A 20,731-nucleotide genomic window follows, 5' to 3' on the forward strand; every position below is an offset into this window, starting at 1 on the left:
GAAGATGAAGACAGAAGTCCTTCCAAAGGGCTGGGCCTGCAGAAGTTCTGCTGTGAACAAGGAGAACTAGCTGCTTGTATTTGAGATCAGTTGTGCAAGACAAAGCCAGGACACTCGCCCGGAGAGTACAAATAAGTGCACCTGAGACCACCTGGTTACAGTCCTGAGGTAAAAGCAAACTCTTATATTGTGCCTTCATAACAGTGTCAGGGGCCCAATGGTGATGCTGCTGTTTGTCACTCGGATCCCATACCATCCTGCCCAGAATTGGGTGTCTTGGCCTCCATGCTGAAACCAGATGTAACGAACTCCAGCTGGGTAATTCTGGAAGGTGTGAGAAATCTGGAGAGAAAGAATAAAAGTCATCTTAATGTGCCTAAATAAATCAGCATTGACCTAGAAGCTCAGACCACTACAATATGCAAGCCTTGGTCTCAGGAAAAGCTCATTTTAAGATATCTTTCATTGAAAGTGCATCATACCCCTTTTTCTGAGGGATGGGAAAAAAGCCTCTCTTACTCAGCCTTCTGCCCTGAAATCCCCTCCAAGTAAAACATAACATTAAGCTTGATTCTTAGGTATGTTTGTCATGTAAGCAACAATGTAATGGGGAATCTACAGCCAATCAAACCAGTTAAACATGTTCGGGGAAGCCCAGGGGACACTCTTTAGAAAACCTTGGGCACCTACAAACTAAACCTAGCTCTTTCATGACACTACTGCTTCTTCAGCATTGTCAACAGCAAGGACTCACTTACCTTTTGTATTGAGTAGAGGAGGCTGAAGAGCAGAGAAAGAAGGTCCACTTGGGACTTTTGGCCAAGTAAGACTTGCAAGATTCAAGTGTCAACAATACTGATGCAAAGCTACTGCCCACAGGGCTGCTGCTTACCTCTCTCCACGCTGCATCATTCCACTGCTCTATAACCACTGGCTCAGGGTGGAACTCCTCAAGGACAATGTAGTCTTCAGAAAGGAGCCTCACCGTAAGTTCATAGCGACACCCACAGTCAAATCTGGCAGCATACCTAGAGAGGCAGGGAGTAATCAAGGAGCAGGGTTGTGTATACAGTGTTGTTTTCTTTAGTGTTCAAAAACAGTCTCCAAGGAGATCCTCATCTGCAGAGGAAAAGGAATGTCATCCCCACAGCTATGAAGAAGTTCTAAAATTTCCAGCTATCCTGCTCTTCACAGGATTGTCACCTCTTTACAGCCCACTGAACAAACTTAAATTTAGCTTATGCTTTACTCAAGAGCTACAACTCCCAAAGGATAAAGAACTAATTTTATAGCATGAAAAGCTTCAGAGGCCTAGCTTATCTCTAGGTTAATGCCAGAAAGTCTGGTGGTTTTCAGTACATACGCTTACCAGTCCTTGACTACAATTTCAGGCCGTTTCTCATCCATCAGCTGATTCCAGTATCCCTCTTTCTGCAGGGTAATGAGTTGAGACTTGAAGCATGGCCTGCAACAGCAATAGAAATACTCACAACTTCACAAAACACATCTCTTCCCTCTCGATGTCCACACTTTGCCTGACAGCTTCACTCTTACCAAAAGCCCACCCAGACCTCGAAGGCCCAGAAGGCTGACATGGCTAAGGCATGTCTTTTTCCATAGCCAGAACTAGGCAAGGAAGTGAACTGATTAGCTTCACCCCTAGAAAAAAGGAATAGTTACCTACAACCTGGATTAAGAGAGGTCCCTGCGCTTGTATAGCATATATTGGTAAGAGGAAACTACTGCTTAATGGATGTAAAAGCAGATAATTCTCCTCTGTTGACAGCTTTTATTACAAGCTGTTAGCATGACAAACACACCTACCACTCTTAGAGTTACAGAGCTTTGAACTTGTCAGGTGAGCGCATCTAATTAGCTTGCCAAACCTTAACCTTAACCTTACCATCCCTTCCTTTGGTAGGGATCCCATGTGGATTATCATGACGATAAAAAAGTTACAGGAAATTCCTGGTGGGGACAGAGGAATTTAGCACATGCTGCAATTAATTCTCTCAGCAGTAGGATAAAAGGTTAGTTAAGCTCCTTCCTTTCCCCACACATGGGCAAAGGTTCAGTGATCCGCCTCAATCCTTCTAACTGTAGTGCCTCTGCAGACAGGAGGAAGCAGGTCTCCCAGCTCCAGATTACTGGAATCCAGTTCTTACCCATATGAAGTGACAAAGTATTTGTGTACTTTGGGGTCTGGCATGTCTTTTCCATGAGTTCCAGGCAGATCCTCAATCTTCCATTTATCTCCCTCATTATTATCAAGTTTCCAGTGCTGAAAGTTCTCTAAAAATATAGATATCAAAGATGAGCGTTAGGACCTCACTTCAGTTTCCAACAGCGTCTCTGCTTTTGTTAAAGAATCAGTGACAGAAGAATACTAGGAACCTACTTGGATGAGTTTCTCAGATACACTGTTTTTCCTACAGCTGAAAGTGACTTCTGTCTTTATGTTGCCATTACTTTTAATGTGGCTGTCAGCAGCTAGGCTAATAGGTGGCAACTTTCTGACCACATTAGAAACTCGTAATCAGTAAAGAAGTAGAATTACTGTAGTCACGTTAGTCAAGTCTTTGACAACAAAAATTCCCCAGCTGCCCAAATGTTTAATCCCAATACCCGATAGTTTCATTACCATATCGTGCAAATTAACCGTCACTGCAGTGCTGGGGCCTTAGCGACTCCAGAGATTTTTTTCTGGTCGCAACCACAAATACGTATTTACCAATACTTTACCTATCCACAGCAGTTTTAGTGCATACATTTACTTGTGGATCTGACCCGGCAGAGATCCCTCGGTAGCTGGACAGTCCCACAACACCAGCAGCGCTTGAGTAATGCGAGACTCTGACTCATTCTGACTGTTGGGAAAGTCTTTTAGCCCTCTACTATAAATAATGAAACAAACCTTCGGCACTAGGGTTTTTGATTAAGTTTCTCTTCAAGCTGCAGAGCATATAGAAGATCTTCCAGTCAGAGACGCTTCTGTCCAAATTCTGAATATAAAACCCCTCGCGCTGGCACTTGCGTTTCCATAGGGTGGTCAGATCCACCACGTACCGCCACTGCGTGCAGACCAGTCTGCAGGTGCGGATCAGGTCCTGGGCTGGGAGCAGCGACAGCAGCTCCACCAGCACGTCTTCGGGGAGGTCGCAAATGGTTGTCATCACAGACCGTGACGGGCTGCAGGACGACGCGGTGGAAAAATCCCCGGGCGCCGAGGCCACGCCGCTTCGGGAACAACAAGCAGAGTTTTCACCGGTCACTAACACAACTACCCCGCCAGCCGCCTGCCCCGGGATGCCGGGCCGCCCCCCCGGGCGCCCGAATGGGACGGAGACGGACCACGGGGCCGCGGCCCCGACCGGCGGCGGCCGCGCCCGCCCTCCCCCTCCCGCCCCGGGCAGCGCGCTCCCCCGCCGGCGTCCCCCGCCCGGCGGCTGCCCCGGGCCCCCCGCCCCACCTGGGCTCCGCCCGTCTGCGCCCTCCGGACACGGATGTGAGGCGGCACCGGCCCTTCCGCAGCGGGCGGAGCGCGGGGCGGGCAGCCGGCGAGGGAGGCGGGGCCGCGCGGACACCGCCCCTTATCAGGGCAGCCCGGCCCCGGCCCCGGCCCCGGCCCGTCCGCCGCAGCCGCCCGCCGAGCAGCGCACCGAGGTAAGAGAGCGCTCCGTACCTCCCCGCGGGGCCGGCCCAGCCCTGCCGGGAGGGGGGCACCCCGAGCCGCCGGGCGCTGCGCCGGAAGGCTGCGGGTTTCTGCTGGGCGGCACGGGAGGGAAGGCGCGGAGGAAAGAGGGTCGGGGCGGGGGCAGATAGGGAACCGGAGTGAGCCCCAAGGACGGCAAGGGATGGAGGCTACCCCGGCAGGTCTGCCGGCGGGAGACCGGTCTTGAGGTGCTGTGAGTCGGGGCGGAAAAGGAAAGTCAGCCAGGGACCTTCACCCCTTCCCCGAGAGTGCGTGGGAAGCCTTTGCTAAGCAAGGAGAGCGGTAATGCTCCATCACCAGGCAGAGAGCAGGTGAGGCCTGTGAAATTCATGCAGGAGATGAAACCAGGATGATATCTCTTTTTTCTTTTTTAAAAAGTTAAAAAAAAAAAAAATCGCATTTTACCCTTCAGAACTGTGGCTGAGGGTTGGAAAGGGGTGGGGAGAGAAGGGAAATCCCCAATGCTATCCCCATAGAAGCCAGGGAATTTTAAATGACAGTTTCCTCCTGTTGTCTGCACTGCAGGTAGAGGACACATGATAGCTCTGCATCTGGAACATCTAAATTTAGGATGCTGTTCTAGTAGCGACTCCCTATTTCTTCCCTCCCTTACTGGATTTGGCACTGCCATATTTCATCAAGTAGCATGTCAGGATATTTCACCTACTTTGTTCCTAGTGCTCTCCTAGGCTTAATGACTCACTCCTGAGGAGTTTGCCTGCATCTTATGCAGTTCGCTGCAGTCTCAGCATCAGAACCCAGCTGAGATTAAAGCAGTGTCACAGTGCATCCCACACTGATGACATGGGGCTCTGAATCTGCACACTCATCTTTACTTATTCCTGCAGCACCTGGCCCTTCAACTCAGGGCAGCAGAGAGCTGTCGGGAGTCAGAGCACAGAATTAGCACATGAAGTTAAAGCACACACTTCTGACTTAATTGCTTGTGTTATAACACCACAGAAAAAAAAGAATATTCGAGAATATCAACTGAGTTATTTTCACTTATGCTCAGACCTATGCTTTATACAGGCTTATGACTAAGGAGATTTAAGTGCCAGCCCCTTGAGGGAAAGCCTTTCAGATATAGAACGAACCACTGTAAATGTGGCTGGCAAGATGCTCACCGCTGATATTTAGGTACTGCTCTGCAGCATCTGTTATTAGCAATGTTCTTAAAGACAGAACGCACACCCAGATGCCTCCCTCTGCAGAGGAAGTCATTAATAAGAAGCTGATTTTTGCAGCAGCAGAGATTTGTGGAAGGACTGATTCCAGCCTAGGAAACTGACGAACTATCCACAACTGCAGATGTCAACTACTTGCATTTTGTGGATGGATTTAACTAAGGGCTTCACTTGGAACATAAAATATTAATCTGCTCACATGCTTCAGGGTATTAACTTAATAGGGGCCAGGAGGCCCTGAGGTTAGGAAGCAATCTGTGCCCCCAAAATCATGCTTTCAGATAACGTGCTTATTTTCCCTTTTTTCTAATGCATCAGTGTTTGACATCACTGAGGGTGGGGGACCCCATGTCTGAAGGGCCACTGCGTCACCACTCCTTTCCCCCTTCTTTCTCAGAAAGCTCTGTCCAGCCTGGCCCAAGGATGGAGTCCCTCCCTGAAGCAGTCCTGATCAGAATCCTGGCTTCCATACCTGCAGTGGATTTGGTGCTGGCGTGCCGCCTGGTCTGCTGCCAGTGGAAGAACCTGGTCGATGGAGCTGCGCTTTGGATCCTGAAGTGTCAGCAGGAAGGCCTCACTGGAGCAGAGTCACAGGAGAATGCAGAGAACTGGCAAAACTTCTATTTCCTGAGTAAGAAAAGGAAGAATCTCATCAAGAACCCATGTGGTGAAGGTGAGAGACCAGCATAACAAGCCCCAAGATTTCATAAAGATGACCAGTCACTGGGAAATGGGCATCTCCAGTCTTTAAGGAAAAAAAAAAAAAAAAAAAAATCTTAGTTGCTATCTGGTTGCAGTACTTGCTTCTTGCCCAAGTCAAATCACACTTAATGCATGCAGTCAAATCATTTAAGGGGAATGAAGGCCTTCGATAATCAGCCTTTGCAAAGGGCTCTAGACATCAACTTTATATAAGCCCCTGCAGGGATCCAAATCACATTGGAGAGACAAAAGTGTCCTTTGCAGAACCCCTGTCCGATGCAGTAATAGTAGTGGCATCTGCATTTCTAGATTGTTTCTTGCCAAACCATGACAGGAAAGATCAAGCCTTTCCCCACTCAGGAGCTAGTCTGCCCTTAGCTCACCAGGCACTTCAGGCTTCCTTCCTTGAAGCAGCTCAGGCAAATCTTGTTTGTACCCTCCTTACTACAGTCCATGTTAGAGCTGTGCACATACCCCTTTTGTCATTATTTTGATAATCTATGAACTTCACTTGCCAGATCTGCAAGATCCAGCAGCAACAAATACATTTCACACATCACAGACCAAACCAATATCAGCACAGCTTGTTCATTTTGTTTACAGATTATTTTTCCTGCAAGCTTTTCCAACATCCAGGTTCCCTCTGGCTAAGACCAGAAAAGCCCAATGTTTAAGGCCATACTGCTTCTAGAAATACCACTTAGCAATTTAGAAAATTTAGAAATAAAGCAATTGGCATCCCTCCCCAGGCTATTCCTATGTTATGACAATGAAAGTGCTGACGCACAGTTCAAAATACCTAAATAATTTCACTGGTGTACTTTCTTAAATAAATCCACATGTACATAGCCATTTTGGTGGGGAATGTTAAAGTTTTTTAACATTAAAGTTCAGCCAGACTAAAGGTTTTTGCCTGACTTCTACTTAACAAACATCTCCATAGTCTACATACAAAATTAGTTCTGCATCTAACAGCATACCTTTCACAAACCAGAGAAAGGTTCCAGTGGGAGATGGTCAGGTTCCCCAGGCCCACAAAAACTAAGATTCAGAGTCTCTTTTCTGCCATTTGCAGAAGACTTGCAGCACTGGGGAGAGGTAGAGAATGGAGGTGATGGCTGGAAAATTGAAGAGCTCCCTGGGGACTTTGGAAAAGAATTCCCTAGTGAAGAAGTCCATAAATACTTTGTTACATCTTATGAGTAAGGCTGCTTTCTTCTCTTATTCAGGAAAGGGGACATTTTTGGTCCCCTCAGTCCCAGGAGAGACTGTGATACCAATTAACTTCTTGTGTTTCAGGTGGTGTCGAAAGGCTCAGGTCATTGACCTTAGGGCTGAGGGCTACTGGGAAGAGCTGATGGATACAACCCAGCCTAAAGTTGTGGTCAAAGACTGGTAAGCAGCAAGGATGCCTCAGAAGGCAGGCAGGGAGTCAAGAAAGAAAAGGAAGGGCAGGGAGGTCATATACCTGCACTGGGCCTTAAAACCTCAGCTCCCAGGATCCCCTAAATGTGGGACAAGGCTGGGTCTTGGCTTACAGTGCCACAGGTAGCTCCCACAATCTTCAAATCGTTGGTGCACTTGGCCTCTAAAAGACCAGGGTCCTGTTGTGAATGAGGGGAGGTGGTGGGTTGGGGTAAGAGCCATTATGGATTTCCACCTCAAAGCAAGACCCCAGTAACTTGACAATATTGGTAGAGCCTGCATTCAGCAAGATGCAGCTGCATGCTCTGGCTCTTCGCAGAGTTCACACAGGTAAGGCTAGCAGCTTGGATATCCTTGCAGGTATGCAGGACGCAGTGATGCCGGCTGCCTCTATGAGCTCTGTGTGAAGCTGCTCTCAGAGAATGAGGATGTTCTGGCTGAGTACAAAAGTGAGACTATTGCCATCCCACAGGACAATGATGCCAACTGGACTGAGGTGAGTTACAGCTGTGGGCTCAGCAGGTGACACCCAACCTGCATGAATCAGGAATATTTTCAAGCAGAGAGAAGCAGGACAGTTCTCCTGGAGGAGGAGGAGGCTCTGTCATGTGTCCTGTGGAGCCATGACCCTGTGACTGAACAAAGGGATTATACTGGGAGGCTACCTTACATAAAACTTGGAAACTTGCTGAGCCACCACTGCAGGTATAAGATGGAGATGCCCAACTGGGAGAGGTTTAATGGCCTCTGAACAACAATGGGATCAAAGCTCCTCCTAGTAACTCCCACTGTAGGTGTCCTCATTGTTACCCAGCCTAGTAGGTATGACTCGGGCAGGTGGGGTTGAAGACTGTGCACTAAAGAAGGGTAGGTTCATGGTGGTTTGACACTTGCCAACAACCTTTTGTCTCTCATCCCAAAGATCTCCCACACCTTTTCCAACTATGGGCCTGGGGTCCGCTTTGTCCGCTTCGAACACGGTGGCCAGGACACACTATTCTGGAAGGGATGGTATGGCGTACGTGTTACCAACAGCAGCGTGACAGTGGAGCCATAGCCATGCTGAACTGGGGCCTGCATACTGGAGCTGACTTCCCTCAGGGCATCCCATGGCCTTTGGATGGTTTCTGCATGGTGCTGCTTCCAGGCTGTAGAGCGTACAACCTTTCTACATATGAATGTGCATGCAAGATGCCAGGGGCCACCATCCATCTTTCCTCAAGAGGACTATGCAAAGAATGTGAATAGATTTGTGAATGCATCACATGAGACAGCCTCGCCACTTGCACTGATGTTCTCTGTCAGACATGAGATCACCCAGAAATCCTGCAGACCTTACTTCTCTCCTAAGCCACTAACCCCTAGCACCCAGCCTGAGCTAGACACCCCTCCTGCTTGCTTCCCAGACTTGGGCACCCCTTAATTTTAAAGGGTACTTGGGGCATATTTTCTGGAAGAGTGGAAAAAAAAGAAAGAAAAGCATAGGCCTTGTGTCTGAGAACATACCAGGGAAACCCAGAGCCGTGTCACATCTCTGTCACCAACTGCTTCTATGACCTCTAGTGAGAAACTTAGCTTCTCCCACTTATAAACAATAGATGTCATTACTTGCCACATAGGAGCTCTAGCTTGGCTGCCAAGTGCTCTTAGTTAAATTTTCAGTGATAATGCAAAGCAAGAGGGATTGGATCCTTTTCTCTTACACTGTTCTCAGCATCCATTTATTAAGGAGTGTTGGGAACTGAAACTTCTCTGGTGTCCAAACCTGGGGCTTCATTTGCCTCCCTCAAACAGATGGCAACTGAGAGTAATTGCTGGGAGAGAGATGACAAGGACTTAGGGAAATGGGTTAGAAGAAAACTGGGGAGACAGTCCAGGAACAAATAAAAACAAACTCCATCTACTCCTTCCTGGCCTCTGCATGCTTCATGCAACAAGGACCCTGGTCATCCAGTATGACTTTTTGCAGGGAGATGTTCTTCACATAGAAAGCTGTTAGCCCCACTTCATCTCAGTTCTTCCTGCCTACTAACAAAAGTACACGTCTGCCTCCACTCCATACGCTCACTGATAAGACAGCACTTCATACATACTCCTACTAGTGCCTCTTGATATCACTCAGGGCTGTGAGCCACCATCCTGAACAGACACCTAAGCTTCCCTGAGCCAAGCCTGCCCTGCTATTTAGTCCTCTCAGAAGAGCATCCCCTTAATAGAGCTGGTGTTGCCTAGAGGTAGGCACTTACATTTTTGTGTCCATCTGTCTGTCTTCCCTTCCCAGGCTGCCAGCACATACATATTTGAATGCTACTTTGCATCAAAGTGCACCATTACAAGTGCAGTGTACTACTGTTACCTGTAGCCAAAGGAGAGAGCTTCCAAGCTGGTCACTTTGTGCACGCTCTGCTTCATCAGGCTTTCTGCACCTGGATGCCTAGGGCACACTGGCATTCTGAACTACAGCCATGCCAAGCCAGAGTCCAGGCAAAAGTAATAAAGTGACACAGCTGTGTGTGGATCTTCCCTTGTGTGCTGGCTATTTGTCCTGTGCTTAAGCATGTTTTTTCTGTCCAGTTATGTGGAGCGATGTCAACCAGTCTTAACCAAAAACCAGGAGTCATTGTATGTTGTATAATACCATGAGTCTCCCAGAAAGAGGTACACATTCTCTTCCCTGACCAGCAGCCTGAACCTGTCAGAAGCACTTGATGGGCAATGGGTTTGCAGAGCAGCAGCTGGCAGAGGTGCACTTAAAACATAGTGGGAATTCACACAAGGCACAGAGGAGGTCCAGGAAGGCTCCTACAAAGCCCAGCCCTGACAGATGCCCTCCAGGTCATCTGTAACTGTAGCCCTACTGAGGGCTACCAAGCTCAGGCTTGGTTCTGACCCAGGAGAGACTAAAACCAGTTCAGAATTTAACTCTTTCCCCTCCATTACCCCTGACCAGTCACACAATGCTGCTTTATTCACCACAGCCTTTAATGCAGCTGACAAAGTTGCTAGTTAATATTCAACTCACTGCCAACTCTCTGCCCCACAGAAGAAATGAGGCCTCTGTCCCTAAAGAATCGGCATAGCAAGCGGATCAATATTGGATATCTTGATGCAGTTGTTAAACTGAACCCTTCCTAAGCCACCATCTCACAGTCAGCATAAACCCCAGGATTAAGCCTTCAGATATTGTGTCCCTTGTAAATACAGGGTAGGGCCATGGTCCCAACTTTAGGCTTATCTAGGCTGAACTACAAAACGCACACAGCTTCCCCAGCAGCAATGTCACACAGAATGCAGCTGCCCAGGGGCTTTCCCCCTCCCTCCACACTCTTCCTCATGCCAGTAGGCCTGATCTTCACACTGGCTGTCAGGGGCATCCTGCAAAGCTGTCCTGACCTTCCCACTCACCTCCAAGAGGTGCTTTCCAAGATGCTCAATGCCTTGCAGCTTCACTGCAGAGAATAGCTGCCTCTGCTCCACAGAGCTTCTTGCAAAGGCTGCTGCTGACCTCAGGGAAGGGATTACTCCTTGCATTCAGCCACATCAGTACTACAATCCCAGAGCAACTGAGTGCCTGGGTACTTGGAAAAAAAGTCTTGCTCACATTATAAATATTTTGTTCCAAATGGCTTTTGAATTTTGATCAAATACTAGAAGTCTGAACACACTGAAATCTGCACCATACCCACACATCCAATTTCAAGATGATGTCAACTCATCTGTCAGAGATGAGCAGAGCACAGCAGGTTAATGGGTTCTCACATGTTACAGACTTCATGGAAATTGAGATGGTGCAATTTCATAGGATTACAGAAAGTCAATGTGGCTATGACAAAAGGGTTTAGATGTATTACAGCTCCCAGCCACTGAAGGGCTCTGTCACACTGTATTGGGTTTGAGTGGCAAGGTTTTGGTAGCAGATGGGGGTTACAGGGGTGGCTTCTGTAAGAAGCTGCTGGAAGCTTCCCCTGTGTCCAACAGAGCCAATGCCAGCCGGCTCTAAGACAGACCTGCCGCCAGCCAAGGCTGAGCCCATCAGTGATGGTGGTAGCGCCTCTGTGATAACATTTTTAAGAAGGAAAAAAAGTTGCAGCAGGCACAGAAATGGCAGCCAGAGTGAGGAGTGAGAACATGTGAGAGAAACAACCCTGCAGACACCCAGGTCAGTGAAGAAGGAGAAGGAGGTGTTCCAGGCGCCAGAGCAGAGATTCCCCTGCAGCCTATGGGGAAGACCATGGTGAGGCAGGCTGTCCTGTCCCCCTGCAGCCCAGGGAGGTCCATGGTGGAGCAGATATCCACCCACAGCCCAGGGAGGACCCCACGCCGGAGCAGGTGGGTGCCCAAAGGAGGCTGTGACCCCATGGGAAGCCCACGCTGGAGCAGGGTCCTGGCAGGACCTGCAGATCTGTGGAGAGAGGAGCCCACAGGGCAGGTTTTCTGGCAGGACTTGTGACCCCGTGGGAAGCCCACACTGGAGCAGCGTGCTCCTGAAGGACTGCAAGCCATGGAAGGGACCCACGCTGGAGCAGTTTGTGAAGAACTGCAGCCTGTGGGAAGGACCAACAGTGGAGAAGTTCATGGAGGACTGTCTCCCATGGGAGGGACCCCATGCTGGAGCCAGGAAAGAGCGCGATGAGTCCTGCCCCTGAGGAGGATGAAGTGGCAGAAATAACATGTGATGAACTGATTATAACCCCACTCCCCATCCCTCTGTGCTGGTGGGGGGAGGAGGTAGAGAATCTGAGAGTGAAGTTGTGCCCGGGAAGAAGGGAGGAGTGGAGGGGAAGGTGTTTTGAGATTTGCTTTTATTTCTCATTACCCTACTCTGGTTGATTGGTAATAAATTGAGTTAATTTTCCCCAAGTTGAGTCTGTTTTGCCCATAATGGTAACTGGTTGAGTGATCTCTCCCCGTCCTCATCTCAACCTACGAGCCCTTTGCTATATTTTTCTCTCGCCTGTCCAGCTGAGGGGGGGGAGTGATAGAACAGCTTTGGTGGGCACCTGGTGTTCAGCCAGGGTTAACCCACCACACAGAGCTTGAAAGGGAGTTCCTTTTGCTTTCTGTTGTGCCAACACCAGCAAGCAGCTGCGTGATACTACACAGTAGCTTTTGGGAACACTGATGACCAATGCAGACGTGTCCTGTAAAGACAGAAAGAGGTCTGTCCCCAAGTAATTTATAACATATTCTCATCACCCAGACTCAAGAGTATTTAGAGATCTGAGCATTAAAACACAAAAATTGAGTGTTGCTGGAACATTCATGCTGGCAAAAGCACCAAACCCACATAAAATGGTCTCCTCCCAGTCCCGAACATGGCAACGAGCTGTAGGAAGGTCTTCTATTTCCTTTCCACTTCAAACCCACAGTGCACCACAGCCATCTCTGGGGCAGACCACTGCTGACCTTAGTAGTGAGCTACACCAAACAAAAAATAGAAACGTCCCCCAAAACGCCCCACATTGCAACAAATCAGCTGGATGACAACTGGAGAGAGAGTTTAAGATGCAAACTACTCACTCTTGGTCAAGACATTGGCATGAACACACCTCTTACCCTGGCTGCTTTAATACTCAGAGGCACTAAGAGAAGCCCCAGATAATGAACTCCACATAGCCCTTTTCTGCTCTCAGCAGCTGGCATCTGATGTCCTGGGTAGCCAACTGCATCTTGGTGGTGGCTGCAGTTGTATGAGATCCCACTGAAATTTTCTTTTCTACAAAGCCTAACACAGCCAGTCCTGGCTATAAATGCCATTATACTTAAAAGGTGTTAAGAAATCAACATCTTTTGTTTGTTTTTTCATAATAGCTTCTACAGCAAGTCTCTTGCAGAGGAACAGAACAGACCAAGATGGGGCCCTGGCAAGGAAGCACTAGCATACATCTCTTGTCAAGTCTAATTGAATTTTTCTATATGAAGCATCTATTATTACCCACCTGGGGGGTTTGTGGACAGATGGAGGAGTTTGCTCCCCCACCAGGCTTTCAGGACTAGCGATGTGTGTGTGTGTGTGTGGGGGGAGAATCTATCTGACAATTCCCCATTGCTTGCAGCCCAGCTGTTCTAGCCAGTTGTAAAAGGAAGGATAGTTTATGAGATTGATTCCCCCTAAATCAAACAGCTTGTAGAGGCTGGGAATGGTGCTTTCTGAAAGCCAGGATAGCAGAGCATCAGCCACACCTGCAGCAGAGGCTTCCAGCCTAAAGCTACAGCTGAGATTACTATGGTCACAAATGGGATGGAAAACCAGTGACTTATCCTTGCGTTTGTGTCCACAAGCCCGTCAGGAGTACAATACCTCTGAAGACCCAGAAAACACTGGGCTAGTGAAGAAACATCCCCTGGCCAGACGCCTCCCTTTGCAGTTCAGTCACATCCATTCCCATGCCTCCTTCATTGCCATCCCACACCATACAGATCTTGGGGAAAAAAACAAAGTCCACAGGTGAGCAGCACTGGCACTGAGCTAACCTGATTCCTGCTTCTCCTTCCACCCAGCTAGTTCTTCCTGAAGTCCACTGGGCAGTGACTGCCCTGTCTTTCTCGGTCTCCTTACCTATTAGGAAAAAAAGGGCCCAAAGATGCTTTCCTACTGGGGAGGTACTTTTTAAGTTACAGAAAACAGCTATAGTGAGTTCAGCTGGGAAGTCTCACACAATCTGGAAAGCATAACTACTGCCTGAGACAGCTGCACAAGAGAGCTGAGCTCCTTACACAGCAGCCTGCGCGTAAAGCAAAGGTACCCAGACAACCAGAACAGGATAGACATTGTCAAGATTGGCACATGAGGAAGAGAAGTCACAAGAACAGAAAAGCCAGATACAGCCAGGCAAGCACGCTCCTGGGCTGACTGCCAGCTTCCCTCATTTTTTTTTGAGGAAGAGTTTTGTCTCGTTCTAAGACAGATTGCAGCGGAGGTGCCCAACTGCTTTTACTTTATCTTCCCGGCAGCTCTGGGCACCAGCTAGCTGGCAGCATCCGAAGTACAGTGCTCTGAACGCAGCCCTGTTTGCAGTCCATGCGGGGGCCATGTCAAAAGCCTCCCGTGAGTATCGGCCCCGGTCTCTCCCCCCGAAAGGGCGCACCGGCCCCCCGCGCTGCCGGCACCGCCAGCGTTCTCCGGAGCCGCGGCCGCCGCAGAGCCGCAGTGACAGCAGAGGGCACTCGGGCTGCAGGCAGCCAGCCGCAGAGCCACGCCGGCCTGTGTTGCTGGCTCCTGATTTGGGACTCCATGCCCAGAGATGGGCAGAAGAGTTGCAAGTGTACCGCTCCTAGTGTTGCATTTGTGAGCCTATTTCTGATCACTGCACCTTGTTTCTTCTGGCTGCAGCTTAGGCTCAAGTTTGTGGGGTTTTTTTCCTCTTCTTGTCCTGTTTAAATGCCTGCTGTCATGGTTTGCAGAGCAGCTTCTGCTATACAGACCCTAATGCTTATCCCTGCCACCCAGGACATCCCGTGCATTTTGGAAGTACAGCCACCTCTTGGGCAACAGACACTGGTAGCACACTTGCCTTGGATGCAGGCAGCCTTTTAAACTGTAATGCGCTAATCAGAGAGCAGTGAAAGCTTTCTTGAACACAGATCAAGGCCTGCCTTTCAAATTTGATTGAAGCAGCACAACTCGGCCAACACTATCCTAGGGCATGGATTTATTAAGAGTATCACTCAAATCAGTAACATTTCTTTCCTTGCAGAGTATCATTTTACCTTAATCCAGCCCACAAGAATTAGAAGAATTGTGCCCTGAGCAGTAGGGCTGCCTGCATCGCCATCTACACTGCCCAGGCATACATAGCCACTTTGCTACCCTCCTTGCATGCAAAGTTCAACAGCCCTCCCCAGCAAGGCAAGAGTCCCAGCTATATTACACATGCCCTTGGCTAACCTCCCTTGCAGGCACTTAGAGCAACTCATGTGGAGCTGGTATCTGTGCAGACCCATTAACCACAGCACAATCAGTGTTCCTAGAAAGGCAGAGGCCACAATAAAGTCGCAAGAGTGCTCGCTGGACTGATGGATTGGATCGTGGGGGAACATACCTAACTGCAGCAGGAACAGGAGCTCAGCACTAACCAGGGAAGGGAGCAAGCTTCAGCAGTGAGATGCCTCCCACTCAGCATGTTACAGTTGTAGGTACCATGTTCAGAAGAACCAGGGGAAAGGGAACATGCTGTGAACTGCTCTGCGAGCCAGCTGCCTGGCAGGGACAGGGTAGAAGGGGACCCTGGTTAGTGGGATGGGTTGTAGGAGCACTCACAGGTAAGCGCGTTGAAATGCACAGGGGTAGATAAACCCACAGACATATGCAGAGCATTTCAGAAGCCACCCATTTGGCCTTCCTGCACTGCCAGGACCAGTATGTCCTCAGACACTGACCACCAGAGGGAACTGGCATAGCCTCTCACCTGGCATCAAATGAGACCCAGGTCAGGCTGGTACTGCCATGGACCCGCCAATATTTTCTTTTGGCTTCCCATAGCTCTTTTCCATATGTATGCCCAGGAGCTAGGAGATGAGAGTTAAGAGCATCATGGCCCACTGCCCTGCAGGAAGAGGGTAGCTTCCTGAGCAGAAAGCTTCTTATCTGAGGAAGGGCAGGAGATGGAGGTAGAGGAAGGATGACAGCAGAGCTCTGCTGCTTGCAATCCTTCCAAAAGTTCCTGAAGTCAAGCAGTGCCATTTCCACCTCACCACACACCATGCAGCTCCTCTCGTTAATATTGACACATGAAGCATTGCAAAACGAAGCAGATAAAATCCTGATCCAGATATGAGTAATGACTTTGCATTTTTTTGTAAATTAAACCTAATCTTGTGTTGACTGTGCTATACAAGGAGAAATAATGAAACAGATTAAGATGAGATCGTGTTCACTCTTGCTGAACAAAAGCCAATTAATTGCCAGCAGGATTATCATGAAGTCTTTCTCGTCTTAGACAAATACAATCAGATAAGAGTCTAGGTGCTGGTGGAGGAGCCCTGCTTATTGGAGCAATAACTCTACCTGGACAGATGAATACAGTGCAAAGACTCAGTTAACCACATGGAGACTCCTACCTTGCTTTTTCCTCAGTCTCTCTTGCCAATTTACACACAGGAGAGAGACGCTTTAGAACCAAGACATGCACCCCAAAACCTGAGCTTGCCTACTCTAAGTCACATCCTCCTATGTAGGGAAGACCCCTCCCCACCTGTGTACCACTCCCAACACAGATTCATCTAGTCTTTTTTCAAAGCTTTCTGCTATGAAGGCTTTACCCCCTGCAAGTCCTTTCTTACAGTCCTTCACCATACTGAGATATTTCGTCCCTGTTATCCAAGCTAAATCTCTGCTGCAGTCTCTCTGCTACTTGCCTGATCCACAGCAGAGCCAGCTTCTACTTATCTGTCTGCCATGATGGCAAGCAAGGAGATCATTCCTGCCTTGTCATCTGTCCTGTTCCTGATATAAAATAGAAATTTGGGAAAAAACAGGGATTGTAGGAAAAGGATCCAATGTCATTGCTCTCCCAGGAAAATGAGGGACAGCTTGGCACAAGGACTGACTATGGGATTTGATGAAACACTTCAGCACCACGAGGCATGTCACTTGGGAGAAATCCATGTACTGCTGGGTACATTCACCACCATATAGGAGCCCTAAGCCACCACTAGCCTGTGGGACACAAGAACAGATGCAACAGATGTTGTGACACTGAAGGGTGGTGGTACATCACAAAAACAGTTGGCATGGGGAAGCAAATCCTAGTTCTAGCTGTGAAGCTTCAGGGTAGGAACAGAAACCAACACCAGCATGCCTGGAAAAGGGGGAACAGCTGTGTTGAACTCACTGCCCCACTCCAACAGCTGAGTGAAGCTAAAAGCTACCCTACTCTGCCAGTTCATGACAATCCCCACTTTTCTGACAGTACTGAGAGCTCCACACATCCCATCAGGGACAGAATCTGTAACAGCTAGAAATAAAAGGCATTGAGTGAATTTGTGGACAATTTACTTGGAGAAAATACTTCTTTCTTTCACACCAGGTTAAAAAAATAAAAAGTAAAATTAAACCCTGTCAAAGCCTGCAGCACTGGCATTGACAGACAAAAATGACTTAACAGAAAAAAATGGGCAGGGAAAGCGATTTTCTTTGCCTGCATTGCCAGGGGAATTAAATCTTGTTTTTTTTCCCCGTCACCATCAAGTGGAATAATCCAATATATTAAAGCTAATGTGCTTCTTGTATTTATTGCTGTGTATTTGACCTAACAGAGTTTTATTCCTACATTAAGAATAAAACCATTCCAGAAGGCAAGCTGCAAAGCTCTAGATGAATTACTACCTTCTCCAACAGCTGAAAAGTGAGTTATTTCTTGTAAAAGGAAAAAAAGTAGAAAATAATAATAAAAATAAAAAAACTCCTTTCCCCTTGTGCAATGAGTTCTGCACTGCAGATCTGGTGGAGTTTGGTAGTATTGAGTTTGGTTTCTAAGCAACATTTAAAAAAAAAATTTTAAAAATCAGGCAGCAGCCCCAGTTGCCCTTTTCAGATGCTTGTGTCCCCCATCCTGCAGAGCATAAACTCACAGTCACCCACCATCAGTGGAAACCAGGGCTCAGGAGAGCAGAGAGCACAGCTCCAGCTTCCCACTGTGCCCTCAGGGACCACATCAGGTTTAAGTGCACCCAGCAGCGACAAGATGCATAACAATCTGTACAAGGCAGCTCTTGTTGGTAAGCAAACAAAATCACAGGCACGAAGCCAAGAAACACAGCACTCAAGTGTGAGAGGGCTAGGTAGAAGTGGACAGAGGCAGGGCGATAACTCACTGATCCAAAACCACTGAAACAAATATGAAAACGCTCCTTTTATCCAGGCCTGCGGCAAGCCCGCAGTTATGCCAGGCACAGGATGCCACCCTGTCCGGAGGGGTTCAGACCAGTAAACACAAGCTGACCCTTCTTTCTTACTTGCAAGGCTCTGACACTTCACTTGAGCTGATTAACTAGCACACCTGGTTCTGGGGATCCCCAGAGGCAATACAACAGCTCCTAGATGACACCACTGGGGGCTGTTTACTAGAATATTTGAGCTGAGACCCCTCAAACCAGCCTTTCACAAGGCGCAAGGAACACTAATGCTTGCTGATGCCACTATTTCTCAAGGCACAGGCTACACCATCCAGGGTGGGGCGTGCCAAAAAGCTATCATGGTACATTTGAAGAAGCAGAGAACTTCTTTATTTTCTAGAAATTTTGATGGTAGCAGTGATTATGAGGAAAACCAGTTAAAACAAAGGAAATGATACCGATTTGTTGCCATTGGATGTTTCAGCTCAAAGAAACAAGAAGCTGCTGCACTTACGGTTTGACACACTCCTTACAGAACAGGAGATGCTGCTGATGGACTGTTGTGAAAGTCAGTGCTTCTGTTCTTAGCAGAAAGTTTGGGATTCAGTATGGATGGAAGAGAGGTGGGGAAAGGGGCTTTGATACAGGCAGGCAAGCCTAAAAGGCAAGGTCATCTTTAAAAAAAAAAAAAAGAAGAAAAAAGCATGGGATGCATTAATTCCTGATCTGTATCTAGACAGTGCTTGCTCCAGGAATGAGGGCCATGATATACTTATGTGCTTCTGAACTATCAGCAGATTTTATTACCCTCCATGAGCTGTTATCCCTACTTTAGGACAGGGATGGCAGTGACATAAGCCTGTCTTAGCTAGGAGTCACACAGGAAGCCTGTGAGTACAGTCAACAATTCCAAGCCCACAGCGTTGTTTTCTGAACCACATTGCCTCCCCAGCCAACCCTCATTCACTGCTTCGTACAGCCTCCAGCACAGCACATGGCCACATAGGATAAAAGTTTGGACACAATCAGCATACATTAAGAAAAAGCATTTGAAATGTTATGATTTCAGTAAGACAAAGCCGTTCCTTTAAGTGGCCAGGGCTACTTAGTTTTTTATTCTCCCTTATGCTACCATGATATGGACAGAGTTTAAGGCAATTTGAATAGAAGTAACTATGAATTCCTATACATGCATAAGTTTCAGTTACATTATCTGCAACCTTCAACTCAAGTGCAACCAGTAAATCTGAACAAACTAGTCTTTTCAATAGCTTCTTGGAAGGTTTTGGGGTTTTTTTGTGTGTTTTTTGGTTGGTTTTTTTTGTTTGTTTTTGTTTTTTTTTTTTGCTGCTGCCTTTTTTTTTTCTTTAAAGCCTCAAATAACTGTTTTGTACATGCAGCCCTAATTCTCTCTTGCCTGGGAATTTTTAAATTATTGATCAGGACAAGAGCTCTCCCTTCATGCATACTCCATCTAATCCTTTCATTTACTCCGCTTTTCGCCTGCATGCAAAACAAATGACATTTCATCTCGTTTCCAAGCCCCATCAGCGTCAAGGTCTACCTCCCTCAATAACAACACCCAGCTGGTGTCACATGGGAACCCACAAAAGCTCTCCCTCCCCGAGCACATCACTGCTGCACATCTGTGTGGTAGAAAGTAGGTGAAAGGGTTATGTTCAGCAGATAGAGAAACAGCCAGGAAATGCCCCGTGATATCTGGAAAGTGTCTACCACAAGGCAAAAAAGGGAGCACACTGCTTCTTGTCAGAGTGGCACAGTGCTGGATAGCGACATCTGTCTTGCAAGACACTGGAAGCCGAGCCCCTGGATGTCAGTACCAGCCAGTAAATACCCCTGAGCCAAGAACTGCCAGGCTTCATAAACGCACTCCGGCTCTCCTCCCTTAACGGTTACACTCATCAGCAATGCTAAAACCTTCTCCTACACATACACAAGGAGCAGCTGCCTGCAGAGACCTTTGAACTGCCTGAATAATTTAATCATGCCCATTTTCCTATCTCCCCACACTGCAGCCTAGCCAGACAGCCAACCTGCATCTCCAGAGACCATTAGAGCTAACTGAGGCAGAGGTGCTGCTGTTTTCCTAATGACTTGTATACTATGACCCAGAAACACCAGCCAAGCTTTTCCAGGCTGCTTTCAAACCTTTCCTTTACATTTGCTCCTTCACAAGTCTAACAATCTTGGATAGAAGGAGGTGGGAACAGGCAAGGTGGAAGCAATTCCTGTTCAGATGAACAGCTACCTTCCTTTGGATAGCAGCTAACTGTAAGTTTCATGCCTCAATTCACTTTGCTCCTCTCATCTTTCAAGTCTTCAGGAGGCTTTCCTGGGAACTAGAGTCCTGCTGAGCTGTGCACCTTACAAAGGGGCAGGCAGACCTTGCACAGCAAGCACAAACAAAAGCAGAAAGGGCACAATACAGGGGATGTAACGTACAACAGTCCGAGCACGCCAATAGAGACCCATATGAGGAGCCACAGTGTTTTCTCTCTGTCCATAGTGTCCCAGAGAGCAGGCTTTGCTCCAGCTGACTGCCTTGCTTCCAAGAGCAATACTACAGGGTCTGTTTCACAGCCACATCTGCACCGATGCCTGCTGTGCAGTTCACATCCTCTAATCCATTCTTCACCGGACACCAGCGATCACTCCCCTCTCTGGGTCTTATCTTCAGCCCCACTCATCACAGATCACCACCCCCCAGCCTGGCAGACTCCCATAGAAAGCTTGTCTTCATCAACATGCACAGCAGCAATTCCTTGGCTCATCTGCACAGGTAATCTGGAGTCTGAAGCTGGCCTCAGAGACCACATAGCCCAGTTAACTACTTGACACTATCACAGTC

The 20,731-nt window shown here is 48.0% G+C and overlaps 2 protein-coding genes across 3 annotated transcripts; one reads left to right on the plus strand and one right to left on the minus strand.

Moving 5' to 3' along the window:
* Window positions 1-35: 35 nt before the first annotated feature.
* Window positions 36-3,627, minus strand: LOC104311710 (F-box only protein 6). Of its 2 annotated transcripts, none has more exons than XM_069782498.1 (6): window positions 3,470-3,627; window positions 2,915-3,237; window positions 2,166-2,292; window positions 1,370-1,465; window positions 893-1,028; window positions 36-342 (listed from the first exon to the last, which is right to left on the minus strand). In XM_069782498.1, the coding sequence occupies exons 2-6, from the start codon at window positions 3,171-3,173 to the stop codon at window positions 196-198; spliced, it is 765 nt and encodes a 254-aa protein (XP_069638599.1). In that variant the 5' UTR covers window positions 3,174-3,237; window positions 3,470-3,627; the 3' UTR covers window positions 36-195. The 2 variants fall into 2 exon arrangements, with proteins under 2 accessions (XP_069638599.1, XP_069638598.1); XM_069782497.1 differs by having other exon boundaries at window positions 2,915-3,189; window positions 3,470-3,523.
* Window positions 3,555-9,549, plus strand: FBXO2 (F-box protein 2). Its single transcript, XM_069782500.1, has 6 exons — window positions 3,555-3,663; window positions 5,297-5,572; window positions 6,677-6,803; window positions 6,901-6,996; window positions 7,387-7,522; window positions 7,949-9,549. Exons 2-6 carry the CDS (start codon window positions 5,323-5,325, stop codon window positions 8,081-8,083), a joined length of 744 nt encoding a protein of 247 aa, XP_069638601.1. The 5' UTR covers window positions 3,555-3,663; window positions 5,297-5,322; the 3' UTR covers window positions 8,084-9,549.
* The last annotated feature ends 11,182 nt before the right edge of the window (window positions 9,550-20,731 follow it).

This window comes from Haliaeetus albicilla, chromosome 4 (genome assembly GCF_947461875.1).
Source record: "Haliaeetus albicilla chromosome 4, bHalAlb1.1, whole genome shotgun sequence".
In the NCBI taxonomy this organism is placed as follows: Eukaryota; Metazoa; Chordata; class Aves; order Accipitriformes; family Accipitridae; genus Haliaeetus; species Haliaeetus albicilla.

What these genes read in the sequence shown, in the direction of transcription:
- LOC104311710 (XM_069782498.1), bottom strand. Translation starts at nt 3,173, where the DNA reads ATGACAACCATTTGCGACCTCCCCGAAGACGTGCTGGTGGAGCTGCTG. An exon ending in TACTTTGTCACTTCATATGG is followed by an intron (nt 1,466 to 2,165) that starts GTAAGAACTGGA and finishes TTGCTGTTGCAG; the next exon opens with GCCATGCTTCAAGTCTCAAC. An exon ending in ATGATGCAGCGTGGAGAGAG is followed by an intron (nt 343 to 892) that starts GTAAGCAGCAGC and finishes CTTTCTCTCCAG; the next exon opens with ATTTCTCACACCTTCCAGAA.
- FBXO2 (XM_069782500.1), top strand. Translation starts at nt 5,323, where the DNA reads ATGGAGTCCCTCCCTGAAGCAGTCCTGATCAGAATCCTGGCTTCCATA. An exon ending in CAAGAACCCATGTGGTGAAG is followed by an intron (nt 5,573 to 6,676) that starts GTGAGAGACCAG and finishes TGCCATTTGCAG; the next exon opens with AAGACTTGCAGCACTGGGGA. An exon ending in AAAGTTGTGGTCAAAGACTG is followed by an intron (nt 6,997 to 7,386) that starts GTAAGCAGCAAG and finishes ATATCCTTGCAG; the next exon opens with GTATGCAGGACGCAGTGATG.